The 22,394-nt window shown below is 38.7% G+C and overlaps 1 protein-coding gene across 2 annotated transcripts in view; it reads left to right on the top strand.

Annotated features, from left to right (window-relative positions):
• Nucleotides 1-22,394, top strand: part of b3glcta (beta 3-glucosyltransferase a) — a 141,829-nt gene that overhangs the window by 55,797 nt on the left and 63,638 nt on the right. For both annotated transcript variants that reach the window (XM_052026306.1, XM_052026307.1), the window contains 4 exons: nucleotides 9,480-9,588; nucleotides 10,046-10,182; nucleotides 12,105-12,168; nucleotides 22,155-22,286. In XM_052026306.1, the coding sequence (XP_051882266.1) occupies nucleotides 9,480-9,588; nucleotides 10,046-10,182; nucleotides 12,105-12,168; nucleotides 22,155-22,286 (442 nt within the window). The remainder of the gene's footprint in view (nucleotides 1-9,479; nucleotides 9,589-10,045; nucleotides 10,183-12,104; nucleotides 12,169-22,154; nucleotides 22,287-22,394) is intronic.

The following is a 22,394-nucleotide window of genomic DNA, read 5'->3' as shown; positions in this document are numbered from 1 at the left end:
GGGCTGTTTAAAACCGACGTCCTGGCCATCTTGTAGTTCAAGAGGAACTTGTATATCCTGCAATATTATTACAGGAAAAGTGTAGTGTTGTCCCAGTGTTATGGTCAGTATTAGGACCTCAACAAATACCACTTAAAAAAAGAAATAATATCATTTTTGTGTTGCTTTTTCTGGGGTATTAGTCAAACAAAAATGGCTGCCTTGTGCTTAATAAATAAAAGTATACATTAATTATTTTTATGTCATCAATTACATCCTTTAAGTTCTTTACAAAATATTCTTTTATACCCACATAAGCTGATATTTGGAATTATTCTCTCTTTATGTGTTTAAAAGCTAAAGTTATGTCATTGACTAACTGTGTAAATTATGACCTCTCTCTTTAGAGGTATAATTTTAAATATGGCTATACAGGGAAAATACATACTAGGTTTAACTTTGCTGGTAAATAGTTGTATGTTGATAATACATGCTATGTTAATTTGCATCTAAGACCTCAGTGCAGGGGATATTGGCCCAGGCAAGAACACTGATGCTGGTGCTTTCTTCTTCAAATCGGACACCTTTAAGGAAACATTATCCATGGCGTCTTTCCAGTGTCCTTCTGTGGGTAGTTCAGGTCTCATTTAGTTACACTCGGTCAGCTCCATTGGGTAGGCCAGCTTGTTTGCATACCCAAAATTAGGCTCCTGAAACAGACACTGTTCTAAACCCTGTTGTGAGAAGAGATTACCATGTGGACAGAAGGAAAGATTCAGGATGTGCTTAAAGCCTCCTTGGAAACAAGGGACATATCCACCGACTCTTAGTAATCACTGGCCCATGACCATTCAAAAGAGAAGGAGCATTCAGAATGGTATCAAGAACCTCAAGTTCAGGCATTGCATACAGGCCTTATATAAGTGGCAGAAGCAGTGCACCACCTCACAAACTAGTTGCTTGCTCACCCTGTACCTCATGCACCTTCTGTGGAAGAGGCTGCAGTTTCCACATTGATCTCATCAGTGACCTCAGAACTCACTGATTCTGATGGGAGCAAGTCATCCTTGAACATGAGGGACTCCTAAGGTGAAGATTAATTTGCAAATTGGCCAGAAGTTGACAGGAATAAGGCATACACAGTAAGTTGCAAATGTCCAAAAATTGCTGGGTCATTTATTTCATTCAGTTTGACTTGCACAAACTGCACAGTGCAGTTAGCTTTCCCTCATTTTTAAGAACTTGCTAGGTTTGCACATTAATTGTCCATTACTGAAGAAAGTTAACAATGAATTCTTCTGTAATAATGTCATATTTAATGCATGGAAGATACATCTCTCTCACCAAGAAAGAATAATTTAAAGTAATCAGATTTTCATTTGCAAAATATTGTTACAATGTTTTCAAAATGTCAAATTTTAAATATTAACGATTTTTCCCTTCTACCCTCTTTCCCCCTCTCTTATTCCGATCATTATTTCTCACTTTCTGAACTTTCTTTTTGAACTTGATTTGATCCATTCATTCACTTTAATTCATTCTGTTTCCCCATCAGTCTTTCATTTCTTAATTCTCATTGAATAGGGAGATACTATTGATCTTGCTCTTTATTTAAGGGCATGGATGCCCCTTTGCCCTTTATTGAATTGGACTTCCACAAGTTGTGGTGCAAAAATCTATTGAGCTGAAGAGGACAAGAAAAGAATCTGACCAATGGTGCACACTACGTGATATCTTACACCAGTGTAATTTGCCTAGATATTAAACCTTTAAAGATTTTTTTTTTGTCCTTTCTGAGAGTAGAAAAATGTCAATACTATAGTTTGCTTTCCACAGCCATCACTTGCAAAACTTATTTGAAATTCTGAAATTTATCTTAACTTTCTAATTCAAAACTAAACAGAGAGAATACTGGCAATAAAAGCTAACACATACAATATGCCAATTCTATTACAGAGAAAAAGGTGCAAGGAGTTTGAAAGTTAACGGGATTTGATTCCACAGTGAACTCTGTACAGTGGAGCATCTTGGCACATTTTGAGCAGAAGGGGAGTGGTTTGTCACCACTCACCCTGACAGCCTCCAATGCAACTGAACCCGTGGTCACCATCGAGGATGTAAGATCAGTCTTCCAGAGAATGAAACCAAGGAAAGCATCTGGCCTGGATGTCGTCCCTGGCTGTGTGCTCAGATATTGTGCTGATCTGCTGGTGGGGGTATTTGCAGACATGTTCAACCTCTGCCTGCTTCAATCTGAGGTTCCCACCTGTTTTAAGAAGACCACTATCATCCCAGCACATAAGAAAAACAAGATAATATGCCTTAATGACTACCGACCAGTGGCTCTGACATCTACCATCATGAAATGCTTCGAGAGGCTGGTCATGGCACGTATTAACTCCTGCCTCCTGGAAAACCTCGACCCACTGCAATTTGCCTACCGCCAAAACAGGCCTACAGTGGATGCCATCTCACTGGCCCTACACTCATCTCTGGAGCATCTGGACAGTAAAGGCACTTAGGTTAGACTATTGTTTATTGACCTCAGCTCTGTCTTCAGTACTATAATTCCAAGCAAACTCATCACTAAACTCCAAGACCTGGGACTCGACCCCTCCTCTGCAGCTGAATCCTTGTCTTTCTGACCAACAGACTGCAATCAGAGAGGATAAGAGGCAACACCTCCAGCACGATTATTCTCAACACTGGTGCCCCACAAGGCTGTATCCTCAGCCTCCTACTCTACTCTCTATATACTCATGACTGTGTGGCCAGATACTGCTCTAATTCCATCTACAAGTTTGCAGATGATTCCACCATAGTAGGCTGTATCTCAAATAACAATGAGTCGGAGTACAGGAAGGAGATAGAGAGCTTAGTGACATGGTATCATGACAACAACCTTTCCCTCAATGTCAGCAAAGCAAAAGAGCTGGTCATTGACTTCAGGAAAGGGGGCGGTGTACATGCACCTGTCTACATCAATGGTGCTGAGGTCGAGAGGGTAGAGAGCTTCAAGTTTCTAGGAGTGAACATCACCAACAGCCTGTCCTGGTCCAACCACGTAGATGCCACAGCCAAGAAAGCTCACTAGTTCCTGTCCTTCCTCAGGAGGCTAAATAAATCTGGCATGTCCCCTTCGACACTCACCAACTTTTATCGATGCACCTTGGCATCCTATCTGGATGTATCACAGCTTGGTATGGTAACTACTCTGTCTGGGACTGCAAGAAACTGCAGAGAGTTGTGGACACAGCCCAGCACATCACGGAAACCAACCTCCCCTCCATGGACTCCATCTATACTTGTCGCTGCCTTGATGAAGCAGCCAGCATAATCAAAGACCCCACCCACCCGGGTCATTCTCTGTTCTCCCCTCTCCCATCGTGCGGAAGATACAGGAGCCTGAGGGGACATACCACCAGGCTCAAGGACAGCTTCTATCCCACTGTGATAAGACTATTGACCGGTTCACTTATACGATGAGATGGACTCTTGACTTCACAATCTACCTTGTTATGACCTTGCACCCTATTGTCTACCTACAATGCACTTTCCTGTAGCTGTGACACTTTACTCTGCATTCTAATATTGTTTTTACCCTGTACTACCTTAATGCACTGTGTAATGAATAATCTGTATGAACAGTATGCAAGACAAGTTTTTCACTGTACCTCGGTACAAGTGACAATAATAAACTAATACCAATACCAATCCTGAAAGAAATTTCATGATCTCAGAAGATACCAAGGTGATTTGCACACCACTGTTTATACCTGCAGATTGGAGACTCTCATGGAAAATGTGTCTTATGCAGATATCTAAGTTCTTTAAGTGAGGAACCACTCATCAGGAAATACAGAGATATCTCAGCCATTAAAAGGTGTGACTGGACTGATACAGTCAACAAAATCTCGTCATTATGTGACCACAATATTTTACATTATTGTTTAGGTAGTTACATGGTTATGCCGTCTGTGCGCTCAGCTGGTGGTGATTAGCCAGGGAAGTAAAAGGTAGCCCTTATGACCAGGATCCATCTGTCTGGGAAATGCCAGCTGCTGAAAATGTTCAGCAGTTCAGAGACCCTGAGATTAAAGAAGTCATTTGTGCTTCCTAGAAACATGGCTTTACCCAGAAGTAAATTCTTCTTGTGATCTATAAGCTCTGCGTATTGAAGATGTGAAAGCTTTTCCTATTTGTTATAAGTTCTCTGTTATTAAAGGGAACCTCTCTGAAGATCCTAAGCTCTTTATGATGGGCATAAATATGCTTCCTGCTCTGAGATCCCCAACATTGTCTGTCTGACCAGGCATGGCCATTTATGATGCCTCCTGAAATTGACTGTTGCCAGTAGCATTACCTCTAAGATATCCATTGAATGAGTATTTCAGTGGCTAAATTCTGGGAAAAGCACCCTCTTGCTTTTAGCATAATCTTATGAGCTTTGGAAGGTGCTTCAGCAGTCTGGAGTTGGTTCTCAAAGTGCCAGTGTTTTGGAGGTTTTCTGATGTCAGAAGAATCTCCTTTGAAATGATGAGAAAAAACAAGTTATGCATTGTGCATAACTTCTATTGCAACTCATGCTCTAATTTATGTCAGTGAAGATGGAAGTATGCATTACACAAATCACCAGCACTTGGTGTGTTCCTGAAACGGGAAAAACATCAGGTGCACTAACGTGAATAGTGCATGGAAGTACTTGGTTAAATTTTTCTTTGACATTCTTTCACTTGGAATGATCTCCAACTCTATATATTAAGTTGAAGTTGGGTCACATGGAGTCTAAAAATGGATATAGCGTGATCCAATATTTAGGCTGATATATTTATCCTTATGCATTATTGTGACCTCTGACAGTGAGCATTTGAACATGCATCTCTGAACCTGTCTCTTGTTTAACTTCATATCAATGCAAGAAAACATTGAAAATGTATCTCCTATTTGGATCACTGTGAAAACAGAGCTGGCACTACATTCTGGTGTAAAAATGACACAAAAATATTCTTGATTCTCTTACATATTTTTACTATCTTTCAGATCACTTTCTAGAATAGCATCAGAAAATAATCGGGAACAAAATGTCCTAATGTCTTTCTGATTCGGTATCAAATTTTATCTTCATGTGCTCCTGTCAAGCCCCTTGGGATATTTTGCTGTGTCGAAGGTGCTATGTGCAAATAGTCATTCAGCCCACCAAAATCAACTCTTCAGTTTGTCTAACAGTGTCCAGTTCTTTTCTGAGTATTCCTGCAGGGTTCTATTGGTGGCAGATGAGATCAAAAACATCACTAATTTAAATTTGTTGCATTGTTGTTGCACTTGACATAAATCTGAGAGAACCCTCCATCCTTTAATTTTTCTCATTTTGGGGTAATTCTATTTGTACTTATCTATAATCTCTCCCATATACTAATATAAATTATTTGAAGTTTGTTGTTATAAACTATGTTGCAAGGGTTGGCTAATCAGTGCATTATGCAGTTTCAACATGACATCTTCTAAGTTAACTATGTTTTTTATTTTTTGCCACATTGTACTAACTTTTGGAGCATTTAAAGCTGGGAAAATTTGGTAGTATGTTATAAAATTGCCTCAGATCTTTTGATCTCCACATAAACCACAATACATTAAGAAGTGTGTGAACAAACTCTTCAGCAGAGGCCGCTTTTCAATTTTGGCAAGTTAATCTGATAATTACTGCAATAGTAATATGGCTTTCAACTAATAATAATTAAGGTTCATTCAAGAACCTGATGGTTGTAGGAAAATAGTTGTTCTTGGACCTGGTGGTGTGGGACTTCGCGCTTCTGTACCTACTGTGGGACAGTAGCAGCAAGAAGATGGCATGACTCAGATGGTGGGGATCCTTGATGACAGATGCCGCCTGCTTGAGGCAGCCCCTCATGTAGATGCTTTCAGTGGTAGGGAGAGCTATGCCTGTGATGTATCCACTACTCTCTGTAGCCTCTTGTGTTCTGTGCATTGGAATTGCTGTACCAGGACTTGTTTCTGATTGTTTTTTTTTGCAGTAATGTCTTGTAGTCTTTTTCTCAAAGTCAGTCTTTTTCTTCACTGTCTTGTATAATTTATATATAATTTATGTTCTGAATGTTGACTGAATCTAAGTGCCTGTGATGCTGCTGCAAGCAAGTTTTTCATTGTACCTGTACCTCACTGTACTTGTGCATGACAAAAACTTGACTTTTGCAATTTAAATATTGATCCGAGTTTTCTGGAAATCAGTGAAAGAAAGATAGCAATATGACAGCAAGTGAAGAGCTGAAGACACTATAGTACATTGAGAATGGACATCTGATGCATGCCAGCTTTTGTTGAAAGTCTTTGTTGTAAGCACTAGGGATGACCAACATTAGCAGTTCCAATAACAACCTTTGGGTTTACTTTATACAACCTTTGAGGTGTATATTTACAACTTTGGAAGTTTGTTGTGTCTTCTGCAATTTGGAGCTAAGATTTATCAGATCAGCACGAATGCTGCTTATGCTATGTTTCTATGTTTCTTAGCTGAGGACAAAAGTAATAGTCAACGCCAGCATGAAGGGTAGCACCAACACCACCAGAAGCAGGAAGAACAGCAACAATCTGCTGTTCACAGGCTGGAGGCTCCAGAGGAGAGAGGGGATTAGGAAAGGACACAAGAAATGAAAGCAGGAGAATGTCATTCAGCCCCTTGTGCGTGCTTCACCATTCAATAAAATCCTGGCAGATTTCAGAATCAGGTTTATTATCACTGACATATGTTGTGAAATTTGTTGTTTTGCAGCAGCAGTACAGTGCAAGATATATTCATATCTTATAGTCGTATCTCAATGCCACTTTTCTGCAGTCACCTCATATCCCTTGTTTTCACAATATCTAAAAATCTGTTAATCTTTGTCTTGAATGCGCTTAGTGACCTATCCACACAGCCCTCTTGGGTAAATAGTTACAAACGTTCATCATGGGTAAAGAAATTTCTTCTCAACTCAGCTCAGTCCTGAATGGCTGACACTTTATTTCGAGATTGTGACTCCTGATTCTAGACATCCAGACAGGGCATACATTAATTCCACATCTAGCCTGCCAAGCTTCTTCAGAATTTTGTAAATTTCAAGGAGGTCACCTCTCATTCTTCTGAAACCCAGTCTCCTTAGTCTCTTATACAACAAAACCATCATCACAGGAATCAATCCAATGAATCTTCGCTTTGTTCACTCTATTACAAGTATATCCATTCTTAGGGACACCAAATCTGTGCTTACTATTCCAAATGTGATCTCACCAGGGCTCTTTATAATTTGTGCAAGACATCCCTACTCTCGGACTTCAATCCCCTTGGAATAAAGAACAACATACCATCATCTTGCTAATGATTTGCTATACCTACATGTTATCTTTCAATGAATCACATACAAGAACACACAAGTCCCTCTAAACACCAACACCTTTCAATAGTTCACCACTTTTAAAAAATTTCTACTTTTTCTGACAATGTGGACAACTTCACATTTTTCCACACCATATTTCATCTTTCAAGACCTAGTCCTCACTTAGCCAGTCTATATCTCTTTGAAGCTGTGCTGCATCCTCCTCATAACACACTCTGCCAGCTAGGTTTGCATCATCCACAAACTTGCATACATTTACACCTGATTTCTTCATCCCATTCATTGATATGGATTGTGAACAACTGGGGCTACAGCACCAATTTCTAGGAATTTTAATTGAAACCAGTGCATTCACCATCTCCATGGTCATCTTCAAAACCCAAAGTTGCAATCATCTTGGGGATTTATCACCTTCCAATTCCATTAATTTCTTCATTGCGTAGCTTTTTTCAACTAAAGTTAATTTCTTTGCCCTTGTTTACTCAAGACCTATAGTGCTTCCCTATTTCCAGGAGGTTTTCTGTGTATTCTTCTTTGAAGGATACTTGTATAATTTCTCTTGCTATTTCCTTATTCCCAAGCAATATAACTTCTGCTGTTTCAGAAAAGTGCAGCTTGCCCATCTTGGCTCACAGAGTTTAAAGACAAAAGATGTAGTCCATCAACAGTTTAGAATGCCAATGCCTCGGGAGTTCTGAGATGCTGGCAATCATTTGCATCTTACTGGAATAAGTCATGCTGCCATCACTGAACATGATGTCTTTTCCTCTGAATCCTCTCGAGCTCTTCCAGAGATATTGATTGCACCTTGCATTTGGCAGCAGAAAAATGCATTAGACACACAAATGCGTAAGATGAGTGAATGACGGCTTTGCAGTGTTCTTGGATCTCCTGCAAAATACTGGAAGACCTGTTGAAGATTAGAACTGTTAAGTAAGAACAATTTATGTTCATCATGCATCTGATCCAGTTTCTGTTGCTACTGACAGTGTCAGAATGATTGAGTGTTGTTTGCCCTGTGACCATTTGATATATAAATGTTTCACGAGTCGACTTTGACAGACATGCTGAGACTGTTGTGCCACTTCTGCAGCTGTGTGTTGTAAGATGGTTGGAGTTCAGTCTTCAGTTCTGTGTCACAGCTGCATATGGGGAAGAGTAATAGCATATGTTGAAAAGGTGAATGGAGATAATTTTCTGAGGTTGATAGAGAGGCATGATACTGCTTGTGGAGGTGGCTTAATGGCAGTAGGACAGGTGAGGATATGGGGAAGTCTGTGGATGTGTGTACCTGTAGGGTAATTTGATGTGAGGAGGGATTGGTTAGAACAGGCTTGTGAAGCAGAGTACTGCAGTTGCAGTGATACTAACATCAGATACAAATGAACGTGTCACTGCACTCTCTTTCCCTGCCCCACTTAAGTCATTAAACTACTTTCAACATTGAATCCACAAACTTGGCACACTTCTGCTGCTGATCTGGAATCATAGAATCTGTGATTCACTAGCACACTTAGGGAGGCTATTCAGTGCATCAAGTCTGTGCTGTTTCATTGTACAGCACCCAGTCAGTCCTGCTCCTGCTCTTTCTCCAAATTCGATTGTTTTTATCTTCAAATACTCATCCAATTTTCTTTTGAAAGTGGCAGTTGAATCTGCATTCACTGCCTTTCATGGAGTGCATACCAGATCACAAATACATCAAGAACATCACACCACTCCTATGTTTGGCTGCTAGTTTCTTAATTTGATTGGTTGAGATGGGCTTTACCTTTTCACATAGTTCCCATTTTTTTAAGAGAGCACACAATTTTCGTTAATTACTGCAAATTGCTATGTAAAAGCCTACAGATAGAAAATGGGAAAATGTAAGTGAAGCGTATGGCAAGCACACATCATTTATTGCTAACTCTAGGCCATTTTCTCTTGGTGGCATTGATTGGCTAGTTAGTCCATGGGAATAATTCAAAAGGAAGTGATATTCATGGACAGGGTTCAGCTGGACCATAAAGCATTTGCACTTATGAAAAGTGATTCTAATGATATCTGTGATTTAGTTTTAGATCAAAAATTAGTCTTGTCGATAATGCTGCTTTTATTTCTCATCAGCCTTTCTGCTACTTACGGCAAAAAATCCTGGATTTTCTTTTGTGAAGAACAAACAAGAATAAAAATACCAAAGCTGTTGGAGGTCCTCAGTAGATATGACAAAACGAAGGTACTTCAGTGCATGAGAAACACTTAGGAATTTTAGGAATTAGCATTGCCCTTTGCACAATGTCTCTCTTAATTTAATAACATGTATCTGGTGTGAAAAACTATTATAACTAATTAATCTACATTTTTCATATATTCTAGTAACCTAATTTTATTGATTTAGGAAGATCTCATAAATTATGTCTGTATATTTAATTATGCCATAGTACATATTTTATAATTAAAATTTCAGCAAATGCAAAGTTCATGTGATTATTTTATTAATCATTTCACTTCAAACATGTGATAGAATATAATGGCAGCTTTTTCTAATTAAGCTTTGTAGTTTGGTATATTTATAAAATGGAGCATTACATTTTTCAGGTATGCTTTATTTGAGTGTTCAGTACATTTAAGATGCACGCTGTAGATGGATGTTTCCATTCTTTTAAATCATATATATAATTTATTTGTTTCAGGAGTGGTTCTTAGGAAAGGCTTTGTATGATGAACAGTCTACAATTATTCATCATTACGCTTTTGCTGAAGATCCAGTAGTTTTTAAATATCCAGATTTTGCTGCAGGATGGGCCTTGAGCATTCCACTTGTCAACAGGTAGGTAATTGATATGCTTTTAATTATTTGCAGTAAATCCTCATCCTAATTCTACAGTATCAGCATGGTGTTGTTGATGTAATCACAGTAAAATTACAGTTATATTGGCATGTAAGCTATGTTTTGATGTGGTCTGTGAAATAGCTTTCAAATATTAATAATGGGTGTTAAGAATAGAAGAAGAGCATTCAAAAGATCAAGTCTGTGCCAGCTCCCAGTACAGCAATCCCATCAATCTCATTCTTTCACTCTTTTCCCTAACTCTATAAATTGTCCCTCAAGTGCCTTTAGCCTTGAATGATTCCACTGTCCTTATAGCAGTGAGACCCCAAACAAAGTTGTACTAGGTATGAGACAGGTTTTCCTTAGATCCTCCTTGTACCTTTTGCCCAAAATTTTAAGTCAGTGCTCCTGGTCCTTGAGCCATCCGCTGATAGGAACAGCTTTTCTCTGCAGTATCTAAAGCAGTCATGATCTTGCATCTCATCTTCTCTCAACCTACTTTCCTTCAAGGAGAACAACCTCATCTGAAACTCCTCATCCCTGGAACCATTCCAGTAAATCTTTACTGCATCCCCTCTCAAGCTTTTATATCTTCCCTAAAATTAGCTAATCTGAAATAGACAGAATACTCCATTTGTGGCCTGTGCAATGTTTTGTACAGTGTTTTTTTTAAGATAAGGTACCTTTATTAGTCACATGTACATCGAAACACACTGAAATACATCTTTTTGGATAGAGTGTTCTGGGGGGCAGCCCGCAAGTGTCACCACGCTTCCGGCGCCAACACGGCATGCCCACAACTTCCTAACCTGTATGTCTTTGGAATGTTGGAGGAAACCGGAGCACCCGGAGGAAACCGATGCAGATATGGGGAGACCGTACAAACTCCTTACAGACAGTGGCCGGAATTGAACCCGGGTTGCTGGTGCTGTAATAGTGTCATGCTACCCACTTTTCTTGTTAACAATATGCAAACCCTTTAGTATGATTAATTCAGGATTAAGTCTTCCCTCCTCAGTCGTATAGAGGAATGGTTCTCTTGAAATACAGTATGGCTAACCACAACCTTTTGGATTTGAACACCACTGAGATTGTTGAGGTATACTATGCAGGTTTCAATGTTATGTTATTGTGTTGATTTATTATGGCATTTAGGCCACATCTTTGCAAGCCTAGACAGTTTATGATGGGCTTGGCATTCCTGTGCTAACTTATAGATTCCTGACAACCTCAGTATTTAGTTTTGTTTGTTCAGCTTCTAATGAGAAATAATTTTAATTGTGCCCCTTTTTAAACTAAAAATTTTCTGTAGCTCACCGTCCAGCCGTTGTATTATGTTGGTTTTAGTGCCATTTGGTTTAAGCAAATCAAAGAATCTGATATTGTTCATTGAATCCCTTATACTTAGGGGATTCAAGAACAGAAGTGGTCAGTGTACATATTATGATGTTGAGTGCCTAACACTTAGCTTTGTGAGCCCTGAACTCAATTTAGAAACTTGGCTGTAGCAACCCTAACTTCACTGCCTAAATGATTTTAATGGACAAAAAAAAGTCACATGGTGCTGACCTCCACTCTTGAATTTTCAGTTTCTGGCTGTAGCGCTCTGTGATGAAGAAAAAGCAATAATTTTAACTTTTATGATGAAAAGGAGAAAACACTGCTTCCAATTATCAACTAAAAACATGAAAGTTTCTATTTGTAATTTGAGATCATGTTTGAAGTATTTTGTATAGAAAAATTTGTAGATGTGCCTTTTTCATTTTATCCTTTGCTCTACCTCTTTAAAATTCTAATATTAATACCACAGAGTGCAAGAAAATCATTTAATTTAGCATAACACAGAGAATATGACTGTGTCTAAAAATATAAATTCAAACTCAGCTTTTGATTTAACTTCATCTCTGTTACACTAACAGACTTGCAAAAAGATTGAGGAATGAAAAGCCTTCTGCAGATTTTACTATTGACTTGAAACATGAGGTATGTGATGGCAAAAGACTGTGCTTCACAAATTGTTATAAATGGTTATAACCTTGCACAGCTTTCCATGTATTATAGTTATTGAAAATGTTTTGATTATTTTCAAATTTCCTCATCTGTGCAGTGTAATTTTTTTGTAAACAAATACTTTTTATTGTATAAAAGTCTACATGCTGATTTGTGCATTGTACTTTTAAAATATTTCAGCCCTATCCAAAATTTTAATGAAGGGCCATGGATGAACACATCATATCAATGAAACTAAAATCAAACCTGCCAGCCAATTGACAATATGCTGTGCAGATTGAATTCATAGAAGCTGAACATCTGAACTTTTGATACATCTTCACTGATATGATTTCCAGTGATGTACACTGCTTCAGGCTTTATGGTAGAGAACTGTGTCCAAATTCTAGTATGTTAGCTATGGTTCTATGTAAATCACAGTGATGTAATGTGTGGTAAGACTTAATAACTCTTGGTTAGATGTATAAGCAAATATGAATCTGTTAGCTTCAGTGAATCTCAGTTACTGTATATTCAAGCAATAGGAACAATCTTAATCCTCAAGTACAGGTTATGATGGGATCTGAGGTGCTGGCTTTATGATCTTAATTTTATCACCATTTGGTGTGTAGTTAGTCACAGTGTTTCCTTTTACTGAGAATTGATAATTAGCAACATCCTTTCTTGTGTATTTTAACTTCAAAATACTGAAATTGATTATCACTAAATCTAATTCAAGCAATGGCACAATTTTTTAATGGTATTTCAATGTATATTCTCATTTCATTTATGGACTAACATGAATTTTAAATCAATATATGATGGAAAGTTTCAATTAAAATTGCATATCAAGTGTTCAGGAATAAGATTAGTATGTCCATATTGACAGATGGAAATTTCTGCAGGTCCCTTTATTTGCCGATGGAATACATATTCCCTGTCTTGAACTGTCATTATCTTTTTGTTTTTATTCTGGGAACCTATTAGGTCGGATTAAGCTTGACTTTCACACTTACGCCATGACTCTCCTCCTCCGCCATGACTCTCCTCCTCCAACATGACTCCCACAGCTGCACAAAACACACTTGACATTGGGGGAGCAAAGTATTGGCAAGTTGTGCTAACTGGCTTAGGTCAAAAATATTATTAAAATATTTGTTTAAAAATAAATCTAACTGATATACAGTACGTTAATTAGAAACATAAATATAAATTAAAAGGGTTAAAACCTTCTGTTACCTTTTCCCTCCCTAGCAATCTCGTGAATGAGGTTGCAATTGATATGCCACCACGGCAAGATAAAAGGGGCCAGATATGATGTGTATCCAGTATCTTGGCTCTACATGATTAGTGCTGGGTCCAGTGGTGGAGCAGGAGATCAGATGATTTCCCACTTCCTCTGGAACCTCATTTCCCAATGGAACAGTTCCACATTACATGAAACAATCCAGCCTAAAAAGGAAGGAGAATAATAGGAACACATTTCCATGTAAAATTTGTCTTCAGTGAAATGACAAAAACAGATAATTGCACCAATCTGACTATTTTATTCCCTGCAGTTTTCTTTGACATGATTCTATAAAATGTGCCACCAGGTTTCTATTGTGTATTTGTGTATTCACTGAAGTTAATTTAAGTGAATTGACTTCAATTAATTCTCAAATATTCTTAACTCCTCTATTTCAGAAACTAATCATTAATGTAATTTCATGAGGAAATAAGTAGATTCACATTAATATAGCACCCTTTGTGTGCATTTCAGGATGTCCTGAAGTTCTTTAAGAAGTGTAGTTATTGCTGAATGCATAAAAAGTGTACCTGACAACTTCTGCATGACAAGGCCCTATAAGCAGTAATGTTAAAATAACAGATCATCTCTTTCTATGATGTGGATTGAGACATAAATATTGGTCAGGCCAATGGACTGCTACACTTTGGAAAAACTGCCATAGGAATTTTTACGTATTATGATTAAAGTATCAGACATGGGAGGAAAGGCAGCTGACCAACAGATGAATTATCCAGTTGTGTAATTGCAAGCCTATTTACTTTACTATGGGTGTACAATATGTGCAGCATGATGACAGGCTTACCTGCTAATTAATTCGGGGAATTTGAGATGCTGTTCATGGAAATGGGAGGTTATGTGATGAAGCCTCCAGGAATATGTCCACCCAGAGATGAGAAAGCAATCTTTCATGAAACGGGTTGTAGGGTACAAAGCGGAGAAGAGGTAGGTATGGACACGGATGTCCAGAGAGACATAAATAAAACAAAGGCCACAAGTAAGGAATAAGCAGTGATTTGGCATGTTGCTAAATATGAAGCGTAACAATGAATGAGGATACAGTGTTCAGATTAGTCAGGAGCATTTTACATTGGTGATCAAAATGGTAATGAAATTTGGTGACCTTCCTTGGGTGGGTTAGAACACCACTGGGTCCAGGAAAGCCTATACTGCATTACCAATCATTTGCTTAATTGTGTCCACAGACAGCACCAGTTGCTATTCAAGAGGTCCAGGCCTAAGCAGGACCTTATATTGTGAGTTGCTAGCAGTGCTTAAAGCTAGGCTGTACCACTTAAAAAGAACATAAGCTTTGACTGGAGCAGCTGTTGACAAGCATTCTGTAATTGATGCCTTTCCTGGTAACTGTGAAGAGCATCATTAGTAGAGTAACTGGACTCTTTGAGGATGAAAAATGTAACCCATCCATGGAGGACCAGATCTGGCTCTTCACACAAACTTTACTAAGCTGTGAGTCCACAGAGTCGAGCCCAAGGTCATAGATAAAGTACCATAAAAAGTTCAGTCCCCTTGCACATGATCAAGGTCGATGAATATATTTATAAATGTATTGTATTCCTATCAATCACAATGAAAATTTCCACCAGGATTCATGGCTAACATTTGTAGATGCACCTCATCCTCGTACCTCTGCAGTTCCTTTTACCCGACATAGCACTTGCATATATTTGCAGTTATTTAGCTATGACGGGGACATCATTCAAAAACATTTTTGTGATGTACATTTCCCATTCTCTCCAAGGAAAACATGGTGCATAATTTGAGGTAGCAACAGCTAACCAGCAAGCACAGGAGGTATTTGCATAACCTTAACAAGATGGAGGAGACAGTCCTTGCCATCACTAAAGCAGCCATTACCAAGACCATGACCAGAGGAAGGGTTGAAACAATTGAAGATGATGATGTCTTAATTTTGTACGTACCTAGATGTACTTAATCTTTCTCAAATATGGCTTACCTTCTCGTCCACATCTTTTGATTTGCATGTTGCAATACTGTATATCCATGCACCTCTTACATTGACTCCTACCTCATTTCATCTCAATTTCATGGTTGTGGCATTTTCATGTAGTGAGAAATCAATGCAAGTGGCCTGTAGCCAGGGAAAAAGGGGGGAAAAAAAATCCCTCGAGGGCAAGATTGCACATACTTCCCTATGTGGAAGGCTTGGATGAGAACTTTGCTGAAGAAACCACTAGTAGAAGGCTATTTTGTTCCAACAAAGCAATGACTATTGACATTCTAGCATGGATACCAGAAACAACATACATCACGTCAAGGAATTTGTAGGAGTCTGGCAGCAGTGCTGCACAGTGATTTGGACAAACCAGGATGTTCACCTTTCCAGGGATGGGTGCAGCGGACAACTCCATTAGCACAGTCGTGGACCCATCCATGATATTGTATCTGATGGCCAATATCTCAGCCTACATTGTAACAGAAATGGAAGCCACTCACTGGATGCATCTGTGGAATTTCAGAATTTTCATTGCAAGTTTAGCATAATGCTATCGTACCTAGCTTGGAAGGTACCACAGCAATCCAACAATCCAAACTGCAACAGATACTTACGATAGAAAATTCTTGAAATACTCAACACATCAGGCAGCATCTGTGGAGAGAACAACAAGTTTAATGTTTTAGGTTAATGAATTTGCAGATTCCTGGTTAAGTTACTGAGCTAGTAGCCAGGATTCTGCATCATGAGTTCAAATACCATCATGGAAAATGAGAAACTTAAAGACCCAGTTAATTAAATAAATCTAGAAATATTTTCAAAAAGTCTGTCTCATTAATAGTAACCATGAAACCACTGGAAAAAAAAACCTGTTGGGTGTACCAGTGATAATTAGGGAAGGATATCTGTCACCCATGCACAATCCAGCCAATACTTGACAGCAGACCAACGAATGTGGTTGGCTTTTCTCTACCTCCTAAGCTCAGGGGCAACTAGGGATGGACAACTAATGTCAGTATTATCATTGACTTTCAGATCCTGGGAATGAATAAAAAAAATCCAACATCTGCAGTATTCTGCAATTTTTCCCACAAATCCTGTTTTGGATCTTTTATTAACAGTAGCCCTTTGTTTTATGCTCACCTTTATGTACACATTTAAATTCTGCTTTTCACATCTTTGAAACACAACTAATATATTGTGCTCAATCAGTTATATTTTATGTATTTGCAAATATGTTATCAATATAGGCTTTTATTTCAATAAGCATATGATGAGAATTATTTTGCATAATATTTGTTCCCATTGCATCATGCTTTAGTATAACAGAATAAAATTATTCTTGATATAATAGCAGTTAATGTAAGTTTCCAGCTTTTGTTTCCATAAATTACAAATTCCTCTTACAGATGCCAATCTGTCTTAATTGCATCTGCTTCTAATTTTCCTGGCTTTTTATTATGGCATTCCAACAGTCATTATTTTATGTTCATATGCCACATACAAAAGGTATAAACATATGCCAATGAGTACATTTCATTACCAGATACTTGTATTAGTTACTAATGACACTAGCATTTTGGTGTCACTTCCATTTCAACAATTAATCGTAGGTATAGTTTGTATACATGGGAAATGGCTGTTTATTCCATTTCTTCAGGGTTGGTGCCAGAATTAAAACCTGAGTGGGAGAACGCCACAGAAGTTCTTGGATGAAACAAATGTATAAAGGAATGAAAGATTGTCAAAAAGAAAAAATATTATCTAGAACATCAATATTAAATTGAACCATGGGCGTGAAGCATATGATGATTTCAAGATAAAAGTAATTTTAGGACTTCTCTCAGGGAAATAATACAATGGACAGTGCTCCAGAAAAAACTCTTCATTCACTTAAGGAATAAATGACTGGTTGAATGTGGGCTAGATCAAAGTGTTCTATAATCATTGTATAATTATTTTGTGATCAAGTGGGAAAATATCATTGCACGATAAGACATAATTAAGAGGAAATCTTCTCCTTGTGATTAATGCTCAATCTACTATTCTTTAACAATGGTATTTGCAGAGATCTACATTGGTATAATTGCAAGCGTTACCAATATGGTGGTATGGTTGCCACAAGCCCATCTACGCGAATGCCCTGTGCACATTCCCTTTAACTCTTTAAATTTATTATTGCCTAGGATGGCGTAGGTGAAGAGAAAGTTTCTTTTCATTACACCGTCTCGACAAGGAAAATTTAAAATATTCAGTGAGAACTTGAGCTTGGTAGTGCCCACTTTTGGGGTGATTCTAGTGCCCTTAGAATTCCAAAATGGCATCCCTGGCAAATCAAGCATTTGTGCTATAATATTTTCTGGGCACCATATTACTGAGGGCATTAGTAAACACCTGTAAGAAATTTTCAGAGCATGTAGATTTCTAGCATTTGCAGTTTTTTTTTGCTATTCAAATATCTTAGCACAGAGTTCAATGCACATTCAGGAGCAGGAAGGACCCCCTAACTAGTGCTATTGAAGGAATTGCTATTCTACAAGTTTGTTGTTTTCTACAGTTATTTCAAGATTCGTGCATCTACAGAGAGCAGTGTGCTGGTATTGAAAGACTTTCTTCTGACTTCAAAGGAGTTTTCCCCAGAAATAATGCATTTGTTAGCATTTCCTTTGGAATACATGATGACTGAATGTGCAGAGCATGAATGTGTTTTTCTGTTGGGGGAGGGAACGGTTGGAGTCATGCTGACATTCTTTTAGTGATCGGGGGGGAATATCAAGCTGGCAATTGGGAGATGAGGGGGAGATGGGTTAAGTACTTGGGAGGTGGGTGAAGGGGACTTTGGAGAGTGAAGTGATCCTGTCCTTCCTTGATATGGAAATCGTATTAGGCTAAGGAAATTGCTAATTGGTATGATTCAGCCGTGAAATGGTCACAAACTCAACTTGCACTGGGTTAAATCAATTTTCATTCACGTAGCACTGCAAAAACAAGTACCCTGCAATCCAATTTCTATGCAACAAAACTTTCTCCTTTCAAATTTAGCATTCAATACTGGAATATAGCATTCTCCTATTTTTTGAGTATTTCTTCATTTACAGGATCTGGTCAGATCTGGCAAAGCCAGCATTCATTTCCCATGTCCATATGCCTTTGAGAGGTTCACAGTGAGCTAGCCTCTTGAACTCTGCAGTCCTGATAGTGACATATTCCCACAGTGTCATTGGGTGGGAAGTTCTAGGATTTATTTCCAAGTCAGGATAGTGTGTGACTTGGTGATAGTTGTGTTCCCAAATGTGCCCTTCCCATCCTGACTGGATGATATCAAGCTGCTTTAGTGTTGTTGCAGCTGTACTCCTCCATACAAACAGCAAATATTTTATCAGAACTTTGATCTGTGCCTGTGGATGGTGGAAAGACTTGAAGTGTTAGGAGGTGAGTCTCTTGTTGCAGGATATTCAACTGCTGAACTGCAGGGAAGGGAAGGCCTTCTCAGCTAGGTTTGGCCTGCTCTCCCCCCGATTCCATGCTGTTGCCTTCAACAAAGCCAGTGCCTTTCTTTCGGTATGGGTTCCTGAGCGTAGTCTTGATTAAGGATTCATAAATTCCATGGAGTTGTAAAGGCCAGCAGATTATTGCAAGTTGCAGGAAATCTGCCTCGAGATTTTAGCGATTCCTTTTACATTATAAAGTACTGGAAACATTCAGTTAAAGGTTTGATTAAGCTGAACATTATTTTGCTTAACCTTGCTCAACTCAGTAAGAAGATGCAGATGGCAACTAGAACAAACTAACACACAGTGCAGGTCTCGGATTGGAACTAGGATGGGGATGGGTTTTCATGGAGGCAATGTTTGTGGATGCTTTTTGGAAGTCTTGTACTACAGAGCTGGTTGTGCTTTTGCCTGAGTTGTTTTGGTACAGTTATAGCTATCAAGAAACATCTGCTCTCCAGAGATTGAAGCCTGTAAAACAGCAAACTGACCTTGTATAACAGAGCATGATAAGTATCTGGAAGGTTTGTGGCTTCTGCTCTTACAGGATTGGGAGCCATGACATCAGCAGTAGATGCTGTATGATATTTGGCAGCAAAGTTCACAAACGTTGTTGGCTACCACTTCCACAGTGGAAATGAATGCCTCAAAGTCTTGTGAAAAGCTTTTAGCTACATTAGTAAAGACTTTGCCATGTTCTTTGACTTTCTGAATGCTCTAAACATTTCATTTCCATCATCCTTTTTCAGTAGTCTATCTATTTGACGTCATCTGAATCTTTCAGTGAGATGGCAACTGCACTACTTTAGCTGCAGGCTGCTTGGGTCCTGTGTCTCCTCATATACAGGTCCTGCTAAATTATGCTAAATTAGGTATGGTCCCAGTATCCGAGCTGGTAGATAATGAGTGTACTACCATTGCCTATAGGCTAGAAATACTCTTGTGTTGCTTTGTATGCTACACATGACTGCTAAATGCATTAGACCCTTTGTATGCTTGTAGCACATAAGTACAAATTTGACCCATGTAATCTGTATGTTTAATGTGTGTACATATAGGCAATTGAACAATTGCAGTGAGTGACATCAAATGGCAACACTTACACAGAACTCATTTGCATCTGTGCAGGACACTCACACTGAAGCAAACCTTAATTGGCATAAGAATATAAGACATAGAAGTAGAACAGGCTATTCAGCCAATCATTCCTGCACCACATTCAATTAGATCATGATTATCTCAGCATCACTTTCCTCTTAAAAACTCCTTGGTTCCCCTCAAATATAAATCTATCAAGCACCCTCCTGAATACACTCAGCAACTAAGCCTCCAAGTCCTCAAAAGTGGAGAATTCCAAAGATCCACTACCCTACAGATGAAGAAATTTCTTCTTATCTCAGGCCCAAATGGCCGACTTCTTATTTTGTGATTGTGACCCCGAGGAATTTTGTATGTTTCGATGAGGTCACCTCTCATACCTCTAAACTCTAGGAAGTTTAGATTGTTTAATCTCTGCTTATAGGACTTATCCTCTTCATCACAAGAATCAATCTGGTAAACCTTTGTTGCATTCTCTCTATTGCAAGTATATCCTTTATTACGTGGAGAGACCTGATGGTATGCAATATTCCAAGTGCAGCCTTATCAGGGCCCTATATAATTTCAGTCAGATATCCTGACTCAAACCAGTGAAGGCCGGTTTATCATTTGCCTTCATAATTACTTGCTGTACCCACATTAACGTGCAGTGACTTGTATACAAGAACACCTAGATCCCTCTGAAATCAATCACTTTTCAGTTTCTCAGCATTTGAGATATACTTTGCCATTTCACATTTTTTTTTATCAAAGTGGATGTCTTTGATTTTTCTAAATTATATCGCTACCCATTCACTTAGACTGTCTATACCTCTTGAAACCTCTCTGCATCTTCCTGACAACAGGCACTGTCACCCAGATTTGTGTTGTCAGTAAATTTGAATATACTTGGTTCACTTGCCCAAATCATTGATGTCGACGTGAACGGTATTGGTCTCTGTGGCACCTCACCAGTCGCAACTCGAAATTAACCTGAAAATCCATAAAAAACTGCAGATTCGGGAAATCTGTAATAACAAGTCAATTCGAGTTTATTCTCATATGCACAAGTATGATGAGGTACAAGTGCAATGAAAATCTTGCTTGCAGCAGCATCATAGGCATGTAGATTCAGGTAACACACAGAACATGTTATACTTAAATTATACATGAGTTATACAAGATAGTATAGAAAAAGACTGTGCAAAACAAGTTATTAGTGCAAAAAAGCACAATCAGAAGGAAGTCCATGGTAGTGGAAGAGGTTTCCATGGTGTTTGGTTGCTGAGATAGGGTTAGGGATGTGCAGGTCAGTTCAAGAACCTGATGGTTTTAGGAAAATAGCTGTTCCTGAACCTGGTGGTGACTTCTGACTTCTTTACCTCCTGCCTGATGGTAGCAGCAAGAAGAGGGCACTACCCAGATGGTGGGGATCCTTGATAGATGCCACCTTCTTGAGGCAGCACATCATATAAACTGGAAAACCTCAGCAGGTCAGGCAGCACCTGTGGAAAGAGAAACAGAGTTACCATCAGAACGAAGGGTCTCAGACTTGAAACATTAACCCTGTTTCTCTTTCCATATATGCTATCTGACCTGCTGAGTGTTTCCAGCGTTTTCTGTTTTTATTTCTAAATTGATCTGATTTTTTTTCTCACTGTTTTCTTTCTAATATCCAATCCTCAATCCTTGCCAGTATATCACCCCCAAAACCATATGCTCTAATTTTTCTTTAGGCTTGTCATGCTTACCTCTCCTGCTATTTGCTCCCTATGCCTCAAGAGCAACTATGTGTGGAGAACCTCCTAATTCCTCGTGGACGCAGGATACCTTCTTACTTTACACCTTCTCCACCAAAGCCTCCACTGTGGAGTTGTGAATTACCTATACCCCTCTCCCAGATTATGCCTTTGTTTAACTGAAAATGTCTTTGGAAGTGGTCTGAAATGACTGTCAGAATCTTCCATTTGAAGAGGAGCAGGCTGGCTGTAAATGGAGTTAGCCTTTCAGAGTATTGATCTCCTGCAGATGCTATAGTCTGACTGCTGCTGGTAGAGAGCTGGTATTTTTAATTTGGTTTTGCTATTTTTAGATTGTATAAACCACCAAAATTGAAACTGAAATTAATAGAATTTTTGTTTTGCAGATCGCACTTTTTATCTCACAAACATCTGAAGGTCCTCAGCTGACCCCAGTGAAGGAATTTTGCACAGAAGATGTAACCGCACCTGAAGCAGCCAACTGTGCTACAACGTTTCAAACCTACCTTCCATTCTGTGTGAGTAAATTTTTAATATATATCTAGTGTTGAATATTGACTTTTTTGGAATCAGTTCAAACATCACCACACATTGTAACTGACTTTTTTTACAACTGAGAGGTTCAT

Source organism: Pristis pectinata, chromosome 11 (assembly GCF_009764475.1).
Source record: "Pristis pectinata isolate sPriPec2 chromosome 11, sPriPec2.1.pri, whole genome shotgun sequence".
Classification (NCBI taxonomy): Eukaryota; Metazoa; Chordata; class Chondrichthyes; order Rhinopristiformes; family Pristidae; genus Pristis; species Pristis pectinata.
The sequence above is the reverse complement of the archived record's forward strand: the minus strand, read 5'-3'. Positions and strand labels throughout refer to the sequence as shown.